Consider the following 13,198-nt stretch of genomic DNA (forward strand, 5'->3'; position numbering starts at 1 on the left):
CCACATATTTCAATTAATTAGTAATAATCTTGTTCATTTATTTAATTGCGTTTCTACCCCCCCCCAGTGGTGTTTCTAATAGCAGACATGGATTTGTCCCCCCCATTGGAGGAGGAGCCTCTCGTGATCAGGCCGTTCGTGCTCCTATGGTTGACAGCGAGTGCCCTGGAAGCAGCAACGGAAAGAGTGGCAATCATATGTGTGGGAAAATTGCATGCTTGGTCAGGGTCGCTCAGATAGCCCAGATGGCAGAGCACTGGTACAGTTTTCCGGAGGTCCTGGGCTTGATTCCTGGTCTGGCATGTAATTTTCCCCACATATGTCAATTAATCTATCTATCTATAATTCCAGTAATCTCTGTGTGTATGTATGTATGTATGTATGTATGTATGTATGTATGTATGTATGTATGTATGTATGTCTGTGACCGCTGTTTCTCGACAACCACGGGTCCGATATACTTTAAACTTGCCAGGTATATTGCTGGGGACCCGAGGATGTGCCTTTTCAAGGTTTCATATTAATCGGACAAGTAGTTACCGAGCTATGTCCAAAAAACGATTCAACCAATCAGAGAGCAGCGAGCTATCACGTGTGCCGAACGTGCCGAACAGACTCTGCCTCGGACGGCACATTTGAGAGCGTATTCATTTATTTCACGTTGGCAAACTATGTTGGCGTTAAACTATGTTTTAAAACTAATTGAAACTAATTTGCGATTCTTTCGCTTTCCTGCGCGTTTGTGCACGCTATGGCGATTTCTTTACCAAACTCCGCAAGCCGTTCGCTTTGGACCAAACCATTTCATGTAAATAGAGGGGGGGGATTGTCACCGTACTCGCAAGCCGTTCGCTTTGGACCAAACCATTTCATGTAAATAGAGGGGGGGGATTGTCACCGTACTCGCAAGCCGTTCGCTTTGGACCAAACCATTTCATGTAAATAGAGGGGGGGGGATATAATTTTAGATATATATATAGTACGGGCATGCCCTAGTATATATAAAGCAGTAAAGTACGTTTGTTTGTTTGTCCTCTTATAACTCAAGAACTACCCATCGCAGAGCAAAACCAAAGGAATATTCGGAATCAGTACGTCTCAGAGCAACTACAGCACACCTTAAAATTAAAAAAACGTCGCGTTTTAAAATTATGACGTCATCTGTTAATTGTTTTTTTCAACTTCATATTCGGAATCAGTACGTCCCAGAGAAACTACAGCACACCTTACATGTTTAAAGGAGCGAGGAAGCAGTGGGAGGTGAGTGACTATATCGCACAAAAAATGTTAGTCAATGGAAAAATGGGTACGTGAAAACAAAAAGGCAGCTCTGTCTACTATAACGCCATGGCTTGCAAAAGCAGCCTGAATAGTGTTTACTAAGTGGTGGTAAGCATAAAGTATGTTTGGATGTTTGTCCTATTTAACTCTCATCGCAGAGCAAAACCAAAGGCATATTCGGAATCAGTACGTCCCAGAGAAACTACAGCACACCTTAAATGTTTAAAAAACCGTCGGGTTTTAAAATTATGATGTCATCAGCGTATTTCATAACGTTAATTTTTCAACTTCATCCGATTGACATGGGACCAATGGTATGTGACAGAGAGTGAAACATACATGTTACATTTATTTGTCAATGCGACATTCAATGACTTCCGACTTCCGACTTCCACGCAGTTTCTGATCGCTTTTTCGGATTCCGCAGTTTCTCAATTAAATTCCACTTCACGATTTCCTATTTTCTTCTTTTTGACCCAGGCCTAATTCCACGCAGTTTCTGATCAAAATCTCCGAAATGCCCCGAAAAAGGAAGAGCTGCATTGGTCCGACGACAGCTTCAGCTAAGCGAAAACAGACTGAGACAACAGGTGACCGAAGAGGAGCGAACAACCAGGCTCAATGAGCAGGCTCATCGGCAACAACAACTGCGAGTAAATGAGACACAAGATGAGCGATCAACCAGGCTCAATGAGCAGGCTCATCGGCAACAACAACTGCGAGTAAATGCGACAAGATGAGCGATCAACCAGGCTCAATGAACAGGCTCATCGGCAACAACAACAGCGAGTAAACGCGACTGAGGAAGAGTGTGATGCAAGACACGAGGCAAACCGTCACCGCACTGCAGAAGCACGAGCTCGGGCTCGGGCCCGGACACCAAGTAACAAAAGGGAGGCATTCACGTATGACCCGGCTGACCCAACAACTCACGCAGACATCGGCCGAATGGACCACGTCTGCACTCACTGCTCTGCTTACAAGTTCGAAGGAGAGACCAAAGGTGTGTGCTGCAACAATGGGAAAGTCGTCCTTGAGCCTTTCCCTGCCCTTCCTCCCTTCCTGAAGGAACTTCTCTCTGGCGAAGGTCTCCTCAGCAAGCACTTCCTTCACAACATTCGAACGTATAATTGCAGTTTTGCGATGACGAGCTTCGGGCATAAGGCAGCTCAAGTACATGGCTGGAACACGAGCTTCTGTATCCAAGGTCAAGTGTTCCACCGCATTGGCAGCTTGCTCCTGCCTGAAGAAGGTCAGCCAAAGTTCTTACAGGTGTACTTCCTGGACTCGCATGCCAAAGAGCTGACTGCCAGGAACCACAGCGGCCTCAAACCACACATCATTGAAATGCTCACAAAGTGGTTCCACGTGAATAACCATCTGGTCCGTGAGCTGAAGACTGCAAGAGATATGCTTGCAGAAGGAGATAACCCGGAAGAGCGCCACATAATCATCCGCGAAAACAAGCGACCACGTGGTGAGCATGCACGCCGCTACAACGCCCAGTCTGCACCAGAAGTCGCCATCTTAATGGACAATGAGCCAACAGAACCCAGAGATATTGTCCTTAAACTTCGCGATGGGGCACTCAAAAGGATAAGTGAGCTGCATGCATCTTATGATGCACTACAGTACCCCATAGTGTTCCCATATGGAACGGATGGCTACACTATCCACCTGGTGGCCAGGACTGCTACTGGAAACGATGGACAAAAACTCACACAGCTGCAGTACTACAGCTACCACATCATTGTGAGAGAGGGAAATCGCATACTGCAGATGCGACGACTCTTTCAGCAGTTTCTGGTAGATGTATATTCTAAAATCGAGGCAGAGCGACTGGGCTTTACCCGCCGGGAGCAAAAGACCTTACTCGCTGATAACTACGGCAACCTCCGAGACAGTCTCATGGCCAGCGATGGTGACCCTCGCAATGTTGGGAAAAGGGTGGTCCTTCCTGCGACGTACACAGGTGGCCCGAGGTGGATGCATGAGAGGCAGAGTGATGCCATGGCCTATGTGCATCGCATGGGGAGGCCGGACTTCTTTATAACAATTACAACAAATCCTAAATGGGTCGAGGTCCAGCAAAACCTCTTGCCAGGACAAGAAGCTCATGATCGGCCAGACATCATTGCCCGTGTCTTTCGACAAAAGCACAAGAAGCTCATGGAGCTACTAAAGAAGAGAGCTTTTGGGACGATGAGAGCCTTCCTGTACACCATTGAGTACCAGAAGCGTGGTCTTCCTCATGCCCACATCCTCATATGGGTCGCTCCAGAGGACAACGTCAAGGCCGAAAAAATTGATATGGTCATCAGGGCTGAGATTCCCGACAAGGAACAAGATCCTGAGCTGCACATGATGGTTATGGCACATATGATCCATGGTCCATGCGGAAACCTCAACCAGAACAGCCCTTGCATGAAGGACCGGAAGTGTTCAAAAGATTTCCCAAAGCCATTCCTCCAGAGAACTGAGCAAGGAAATGACAGCTACCCCAAATACCGACGTCTGAAGCCAGAAGATGGTAGTTACACTGGGGAGATCAAGATGCGCCAGCAGGGAAAACGGGTGGTACAGGTAGTCACCAATCAGTGGGTGGTACCCTACAACCCATTCCTCCTCCGCCAATTCAACTGCCACATCAACGTTGAGATATGCTCCAGCATCAAGAGCATCAAGTATATCACAAAGTATGTCACCAAGGGGACCGATCAGGCAGTGTTTGAACTGCAGCGAGCCAATGAGGAGGCCGGAAATCGTCAAGTGGATGAGGTAGCTAAGTTCCAGAATGCACGTTACGTTGGGAGCAGCGAGGCAGGATGGAGGATCCTAGAGCACCCAATTTCCGAGCATTTCCCTCCAGTCATTGGCCTAGCTGTCCACCTCGAGAATGGCCAGCGAGTCTACTTCCATATGGACAATGCCATACAGAGGGCAGAGCGACCACCACCAGCCACTACGCTGACTGCCTTCTTCGACCTCTGCAATCATGATGATTTTGCCAAGACGCTGAAATACCACAAGGTGCCCGAGTACTACACGTGGGACAAGATGCACAAGACGTGGACCCGCCGCAAGCGGGGAGAAGTGGTGGTCGAAGGACCACATGCAATACGGAAGACTCCGGCAATTGGCCGCATCTACAGCATCAGTCCGAGACAGGGAGACTGTTACTACGTTCGACTTCTTCTGACTGAAGTATGTGGCCCATCCTCTTTCGCTGCTCTAAGGACAGTGGATGGTCAAGAGTTGTCCTTCCGTGAAGCCTGTCTCGCATTGGGACTCCTGGAAAACGACCAGCACCTCCACCTTGCTATGGATGAGGCAAGCATCAGCCAGTCTGCACCAAACCTCCGGAGTCTCATGGCAGTCATCCTTACTGCATGTTTTCCTAGCAATCCACGCACGCTATGGGATACATTCCGTGAAACCCTTTCTGAAGACTACCTATTTCAGCACCGTCGCAATGTTGACAATCCCGCTGCTGACTACAACGAGCACATCTACAACCTTGCGCTTTGCTCTCTCGAAGACGAGGTGATCATGATGGGCGGTCGTCATCTCAGTTCGTATGACCTACCTACCCCAGAGAGGGGCACAGAAGATAGGCTTGAGAGAGAATACTTCAGGGAAGTCGACTACAACCAAGAGCAGTTGGCTGTCCAAGCTGATGATCTCCAACAGCAAATGACAGATGAACAGCATCAGGTCTACAATGCAGTCCTTGAACTGGTGCAGCAAGGTAACATCAACAATGGCAACAAGAGCAGCAACCTCATCTTTCTAGATGCACCAGGAGGCACAGGAAAGACCGTCGTCATCAACACGATTCTGAAGAAAATTCGCTCACGAGGCAAGATTGCTCTTGCTACTGCGTCCAGTGGAATTGCCGCAACACTGCTCCAAGGAGGACGAACGCTGCACAGCACCTTCAAGATCCCACTCGACACGCACTTCAAAGAGCAGCCAACATGCAGCATCAAGCATGGAACAGCATTGGCCAAGGTCATTAAGGATGCTGCTGTCATCATTGTGGATGAGGCCCCGATGACTCACAAGTCAGCCTATGAAGCTGTAGACCGCACACTACAGGACATCACAGGAGTAACGAAACCTATGGGAGGAATTCCCACACTGCTCTGCGGAGACTTCCGACAGATCCTCCCAGTGGTCAAGAGTGGTACCAGATCTAACATTGTCAACGCCAGCCTGAGGACATCCCACCTGTGGCGCCATGCGACTGTCAAGCACCTGACCACCAACATGCGAGCTCACCTGCCTAGCGATGAAGGGGCCACTGACTTTTCTAAGCTGCTCCTGGAAATAGGCAATGGACTGATACCATTTTCGGCCGAACCAGACACGATCGAGATTCCTCCTGAAATAGGCAAGGTCGTCTCCACAATGGAGGAGCTGAAGGCTGAAGTCTACCCTTGCTTGACCACAAATGGAGTCCGGTCCGAATGGCTGGCTGAGCGTGCAATTCTTTCTCCGCTGAACACCAATGTCAACCAGCTCAACAACTGGCTCATGGGAGAGTTTCCCGGCGATGAGAGGATATACAAGTCTGTGGATAGTGCCATCTGTGACGAGGAGGCAGTCACTTACCCTGTTGAGCTTCTCAATTCTCTCGAGCTGTCAGGAATGCCACCACACCTCCTCAAGTTGAAATTCGGTGTGCCCATCATGATCCTGCGAAACATGGAACCACCCAAGACCACCAATGGTACACGCTGCATCATAACTCGCCTACATGCCAATGTCATCGAGGCCACCATCTCCTGTGGACCATACAAAGGAGAGGTCGTCCTTCTGCCGAGGATCCCACTCATTCCGTCAGACTCTGAGCTGCCGTTCCAGTTTCGGAGACTCCAGTTTCCCTGCAAGCCATGCTTTGCGATGACCATCAATAAGGCTCAAGGTCAGACTTACAAGACAATTGGGGTCGACCTCTCTGTCCCCTGCTTCTCACACGGTCAGCTGTATGTGGCTGCCTCTCGGACCGGCAGTGCAGTAAACCTCACCATCCTGGCACCCAACAATCAGACACGCAATGTGGTTTACCCCGAGGCACTCTAGGGCACAGATGACGAACGCTGTAAGTTGTGACTATATTTTTTTTGTATAAGGCACATATTGGACCAGATGCTCTTTCATAGTTTGTAAAAAACGTTATTTTGGAAAAACTTTTTAATCAAAACAGACGAATCTCCAGAATTGGTGCTTCGAGGCTGACTATCTTCCCATCCAGTCGAAAGAGAATAATGATGTTTAATAAAATATCCAAAATGTATGTACAAAAGTTGTTTTTTATGTTTTAGGTCTGTGTGGCTGAAACATTTCTGATATCAACACCCCCAATCTTAGGCATTGTGGGATATAGTCAGAGCGTTCACCTTTAATTAATGCCCCTCCCCCCCCTACCCCTCCCCTCTACCCCCACCCCCCTCCCCCCTTCCCCCTACCCTCCCTTCCCCTGCCCGGCAATGCCGGGTACTTCTGCTAGTTAGTAATAATCCTGTCCATTAATGTAATTGAACAAAGTCCATATAAAAAATTTTTTTTAAAGAATTCCTGTACAAGTCAGGAAATTATATACAGCAATCATTTGTCAGTTCAATATGCAGTCAGTCTATTAAAGTAAAAATAACTAAATCAAAAAATCAAAATTTCAGAAACCTGTTCTGCAGATCTCACATGCAAGTAAATGGTAGTTTGCATTCAACTGAATCCGGCAGATTGTGGATAACTGATGGAGTGCAGCACTCACCACTCTGCCTCCCGCCCTCTCCAAATTGCCTGGTATCCACACAACAATCTGCAAATTATTTTCCCCACTCTCTTTAATGTTGAATGTTTGCATGGTCCACAGGTTAATATAGCCATGTTCAGGCCTTGACAGTTTATTCTGCCATTTGCTTAACCAATGCAAACATTCTGCCAGTAATAATTCTCACATGACAGGAAATAACGCTGTATCAACACTACATCGATATTGCAGCTTGGTGAGGAAGGAAAGGGAAAGGACGGGGGAAATCATGTCCACTTTATTTTCTCACCAGAGAATATCTGATACAACAGGTGTGGTGGATATATACCTTCAAATACAATGTTGTGAATACGTTTTGCTGGAGGATCTCGCGTTACCAATCGTTGTAAGTCGTGGCTCATTATTCGTCTTTACAATATTGGGGCTCGTTAAAGAACAAGGATGCATGGGTAAAAAGGCAATGTACTCACAGTGGGATAACGGTTGGGCAGAATAGAAGGAATGACTGAACAGGAAAAGAGAGAAAAAGAGAGAAGAAAAGAGAGAAAAAGAGAGAAAAAGAGAGAAAAAGAGAGAAAAAGAGAGAAAAAGAGAGAGAAAAAGAGAGAAAAAGAGAGAAAAAGAAAAAGAAAAAGAGAAAGAGAAAGAAAGAGAGAGAGAGAGAGAGAGAGAGAGAGAGAGAGAGAGAGAGAGAGAGAGAGAGAGAGAGAGAGAGAGAGAGAGAGAGAGAAGAAGAGAGAGAGAAGAGAGAGAAGACAGAGAAAGAAGAGAGAAGACAGAGAAAGAAGAGAGAGAGAGAAGAGAGGGAGAGAGAAGAGAGAGAGAGAAGAAAGAGAGGAGGGCAGGAAACACCAACCTGCAATGGAGGGGATTGGGTTAGTAAGGGTTATTGTGGGTAATAAATATTGTGGGTAACATGAGGGATGACATGACTGTAATGCACCACTTGCTTGAAAACCTGAAGGGAAGAATGGGATTGAACAGCCACAGGAAGGCAATGCCACCGATGGGAGAAATGAGGAACAAAGGTGTGGTGGTGTGCGGAAAGCTGGGATCTTGGAAGTTTAACTAAGAGGGTGTTACTGGAAGTAAGTGTGCATCCTGAAGTTACTGGGGAGGGTCAAAGGTTAGAGCGCAGAGGGAACAACAAAGGAGAGGTAGCAGAAAACAGAGGCCACAGACCTGATTATGATGTAAAAGCAACAGGCTTTGGGCTTCGGCCTTATTGCGAGAGAGTCAAATAGTGCTTTAGATTCTACGGAATACACAGAATTTCAGGGTCACAAATTTAGAATTGCGCTACAATTTTCAGGTCTATCAAGAACCAGTGGACACTTGGTATACTTTCCATCCCAACTATAAGATGTCATCCTGGTGCTTAGCGTCAAAGAGCATTCCGTCTCTTCTGAGGATGTTAAGCTGATTATTTTATTTTTTTTGTATACAAGATCGAGGCTCGTGAAAGAGCCAACATTAATCACACAAAAAGTCAAACCGACACATAAAATACAAAATAAGGGGAGCGGTAGACAAGATGGGGAGAGAGGGGGACGGACAGAAACACAACATTTGAGAGCAGGGACATCGAGAGATCTGTGGTGGGGGAGGGATTGGGGGGGGGGGGTGGGAGACGTATAAAACATATGGACACTGCAAGGACTTCCAGGAAAGAAGTTGGAATTTCAAAAAAGTGTATCTGGGGTGAATTAGCGGGGGTAGAAAAGGTCAAGGTTTTGGATGGGGGAAGATAAGAGATGGTGGTGAACAGCTGTTTTAAAGACCTGGAGGGAGGGGTGGGATTGAAGAGAGTGAGGGAGTTTGTTCCAGAGGCGGGAGAAAAGGGGAATGAAAGAGTAAAGGTGAGCAGAGAGCCGAGATTTTGGCAGTTTAACCATAAGAGGGTTGCTGGCAGATCTTGTGCGACCTGTAGGAATATTTGGGGGACAGAGCACAGAGAGAACTGGGGGAGCAAGGCCGGAGAGGAGTCGGTAGAAGACAGAAAGACCACCAACCTGCTTGCGGTGAGTGAGTGAAAGTCCCACTGAGTTAGCTTCATCGCAGGAGATTCCAATGATTCTGAAAGCTTTGGTTTCAACATTGTGAAGCCGAGATAGGTGTGAGGCAGGAGCACCGGCCCAGACGGGGGAACAGTATTCCATTGAGCTGCGGATGAAACCCTTGTATGTGGTGAGGAGCTCAGGTAAAGCCAAGGAAGGACTTCGCACGACAGAGGATGCCCAGTCGACGACTGGCTTTGGAGGCCAGCTTGGAAATGTGGTTTTCCCAAGAAAGATCATGGCAGATAGTGAGACCCAAAAGCTTGAGCGACAGAACTTCTTGGAGAGGATAGTTGAGAAAGTAGATGGGAGGGTTTTCCAGTCAGTCTTTTTGGAGAGACATAGTAAGAGTGTGAGACTGTCTAGAGCTCTAGACTGTCTGGACTGTTCTCATTCACTTGTAAATATTACCCTTCAAAAGGTGCAGGGCAATGTGTGCTGGTATCTTGAGTGTGCCTTCTAGCACATGGTGGGCACTCAGTATCAGGGGCACTGCCACACCTGAGTAACAACCCAACTAGTAGACCAAATCTATACTCAAATCCGAGTCAAATATTCAGTCTCCACAAAGATAGATTATCAAATCTCATTTTGCCAATAAAATTTGGAAGAAAAAGGCACCAACAGAAAGGAGGGAAGGCCACAATAAGAGGCCTAAGAAGAGTTGCAAATGCACATCTCGACTCGCCTCTGCTAACACATTTCTCCTCTTTTGTTCCACGTTGTTTCGTCTTTTTGTAGCTTCCTTGCCCCACCGAGGGATTGGCACGATAGGATGATTGGCATTCATTGTACTCATTGCAACCAATCTGCAAGATAAGGTTGAATTGTAGAGTGGCGGGCGAGCATAGATGGCAGTTGCAAGCGCAACGGAGCCAATTGTCTTTGGTATTAATAACTAAAAACTGCCATTATGGTACAGTGTCAGCATATTGGACCATGACCTCTTTCGGATGGGGACCTAAAGCTCCTAGTCTTGTCTGAATTTACGCTGTGGACATAAAAAAGATGGCATGGTATCTTTCAGGAAAAGTGACGTCATTGAGTGCCGCATGCACTCCGCCAAAATTCCTTACTTGAGGTTAAGTTGCATAATTCACGCTACCTGTGGTGTAAATGATGGAATGTGGATGTGGTGGAAGTGTGAAGGGGCAAAATGGCCTTTACCTGTGCCCTCGTTTATGCAGTTATAAAATTTACAAATGTTTTGAAAATTTTTATTCGTAGCTACAAAATATATTTGTAGTGGTCGTCATAGTATTAGAAGTAGAATGTTATCTGTCGAATAATGAAGTTTAAGGGAAAAACAAACTTACAGTGAAAAACTTTCAAGAGCAAGCTAAGTCACAGTGACAGGTCAGTTAATAGAGTTCAGGCCGGTCTCATTATACTGTTCCCAGAGCATTACATTGTTATACGTCTGGGACAAGCACCAGTTACCTCTTTTGTTTAACTGTCCTTGAAAACTTTACATCACCTGTGGAAAGCATGATGACACAGTAAAACTCAGTCTTTTGTATATGATCATACACCTTATAACTATCAAATATCTTGGCAAAAAAACTAAAAAAAACTAAAATAAAAACAAAGTAAGTCATGTTATCCAAGTGTGAGAAAGTAGGTAAAAACTGACACCTATGATTCCATATTACCAATCATTCATGCTGATGGGTCTTTGATAAAGCCACTCGAGAAGTGTATCAATATTGGGAGGTGTATGCGTGTCGAGAGTTGTTTAGAATACCCTTCTCTTTATTTGTTTTATTTGCTTTTGTATCTTTATGCAAAGAAGCAAGAACCACTGAAAGCTTTGTAATGCGGTTCTTTTAAGTCGCTATCTCACCGGACCGGCTCAAATTAACGCGGGGGTCTAGGGGTCAAGTGAGAGGGGTCATGGGGGGATGCTTGCCAAAAAATAAACAATAATCTGAAAGACAGGTGATGGTAACGCTTGTACCTCAAAGTAGCTGTGCATGGCGTTGCAGAAAGCTTCATCGGCAACGATCTGAGTCTCGCCATTGATGAACGACTGGAAACGGTCACGGGTCGTCTGAAGTTGCTGCTTATTAATCTGGAAGGCGGCAAAAGCACGAAATGCTGAAATGAGATCGTGAAGAAACAAAAGTTTGTTAAATCAACTGCGAAGGGCACCCCACCAAAGAAGAACACGAGTTGCCAACATGATGCACACAACTTGGTGTCTTTTCGTGGCGACGAGGAGGATGCCGCCTGTGCCGAAATCGATTAAATAGCCTCTTGCTGCATTCACGTTCTCTTTGATATTATTTAAACTTTGCAAATGCTTTTCTAACAGTTACTGTGCATACTATTATTCGGTAATAATGAGAACCAAAGAGAGCTTCGACTGCACACAAATTACATTTGAATTGGCAAAGCAATAGGCAAAGGCACAATCAAGTCATGTGACAATAACTGAACCCCAGCTCACAAGGTCAGTGGTCGCAAATTCCAAAAGCAGGAAATGACCATTCATGAACATCCGTTTTTGCTGCAAAAATCGACCATGGCAAAAAGATGAAAATGGAGTAAAATTATACAGGCCAGAATTCTTATCAAAAGAAGCGGGACACCTCCGAGTATAAATGACCTTCCATTGGAAAACCAACTTTTGCTATATTTATACTTCATTCCATGAAAGAACACCGTTCCTTCCGCACCACTACCCACGATTTTGTTCCGCAATAAAAAATTTATTTTTTTATTTTTCTCCATTTTATTCCAGCTGTCCTCCAGCTGTGCTGCTGATAAAGTGCCCTCTGCAGATTAGGGCAGGAATTTGTAATTTGCTTGTGGTGCCAGTGATAGCTCACATACTCTTCACGAAGGACACCGTGGGATCTATAACGCCCAGTAACTAATGCCGGCAGATGGACGGACGGGACGCCAGCTTAAACGCCAATCAGAGGGACGGCACACACATTGATGGATCACCCTGCCAGTGCAAACACTGTGATGACGTTTGATAGATGGGCCGGGGTTCGAAACCAGGCCTTAACAGCTTAGAGGAGAGTGTGCGTACCTCCAGGACATCCTGGCAGCACACCAAGCACACTCTACAGGGTCACAAGTGTCACAACATTGTATAGTAGTGCCAGTTGCAAAAACAAAGGCGAACCCCACTATCAACCTTTATCTTTCCAATCAGGTTTCCATAAAGGGGGAAGTTTCATTACAAACGCTTTTGCATCGTCGTATCATGTGATGACAAAGATTTACATCCATTCAAGATGGATGAGTTGATCCTATTTAACAATGCTTGTGCTTGAGCAAAACGACACGAACGAATGATGCACAATAACAGAATCCCAAGATGGACAACGAAAGCTCTTGGAGTCATTTCCCCAGGTGATAACGGTGTTCAGAGGCGAGCCAAAAATATCCCCACCTTGTTAGCAACATTCTGCACAGATTCCAGCTGTTATTGCTCTAGGGGTAACAATCGAGGACCGACATCGTCGCAAATTTCGCACCAATCAAAAAGGGTCACAAAGCAGATGAAACCGAGTTAGGACATTACAAGGACAAATTAAAAGTGAAGGTTCACAAATTATTGCATCTCTAGATATCAGACAATGAAAGAAGTCATATGTTCAGGTTATGGAATCCTGTTTGATGGAAGTTTTGATCATAATGAATGAATGATCGTTTTAAGGCCATTTTTCCCCCACTAGAGCGGGGGTTAGCCTTGTGGGCCCCATGACAATCATGGTTCCCTGTTTGAGGCAATGTTTTTATGGCCGGATGCCCTTCCTGACGCCAACCCTTGGTCGCCTCTTACGATGCGCAGGGATACGGTGTACCTATTCTAAATCGGGGTACACACTGGGATCATTCATCCCAACAAGCTGGTACTCAAATTTGAAGGATGACAGGCTGAGTCAACCCCCCTGGTGTTAATTCAGCGATTGACCGGGATTCGAACCCAGGATCCTAGGATCCCAAGCCGACACCATAACCACGAAGCCAACACCAGGCTGTAACTTAGACAATAATCACATCCATTCATCTCAAATCATCAGTCAAAGTTCGCATCATCACAGTCAGTTGCATGAACTTTTAACCT

At 46.0% G+C, this 13,198-nt stretch overlaps 1 protein-coding gene across 11 annotated transcripts in view; it reads right to left on the minus strand.

The window, feature by feature from the left end:
• Nucleotides 1-13,198, minus strand: part of LOC137439290 (calcium-dependent secretion activator 1) — a 539,275-nt gene that overhangs the window by 366,178 nt on the left and 159,899 nt on the right. For all 11 annotated transcript variants that reach the window (XR_010986881.2, XR_010986892.2, XR_010986883.2 and 8 more), the window contains exon 2: nt 11,072-11,185. Coding sequence is in view for 6 of the 11 variants with exons in the window: in XM_068135050.2 (XP_067991151.1) it covers nt 11,072-11,185 (114 nt within the window). In the remaining 5 variants the exon portion in view is untranslated. The remainder of the gene's footprint in view (nt 1-11,071; nt 11,186-13,198) is intronic.

This window comes from Myxine glutinosa, chromosome 1 (assembly GCF_964187855.1).
Source record: "Myxine glutinosa chromosome 1, kmMyxGlut1.1, whole genome shotgun sequence".
Lineage (NCBI taxonomy): Eukaryota > Metazoa > Chordata > Myxini > Myxiniformes > Myxinidae > Myxine > Myxine glutinosa.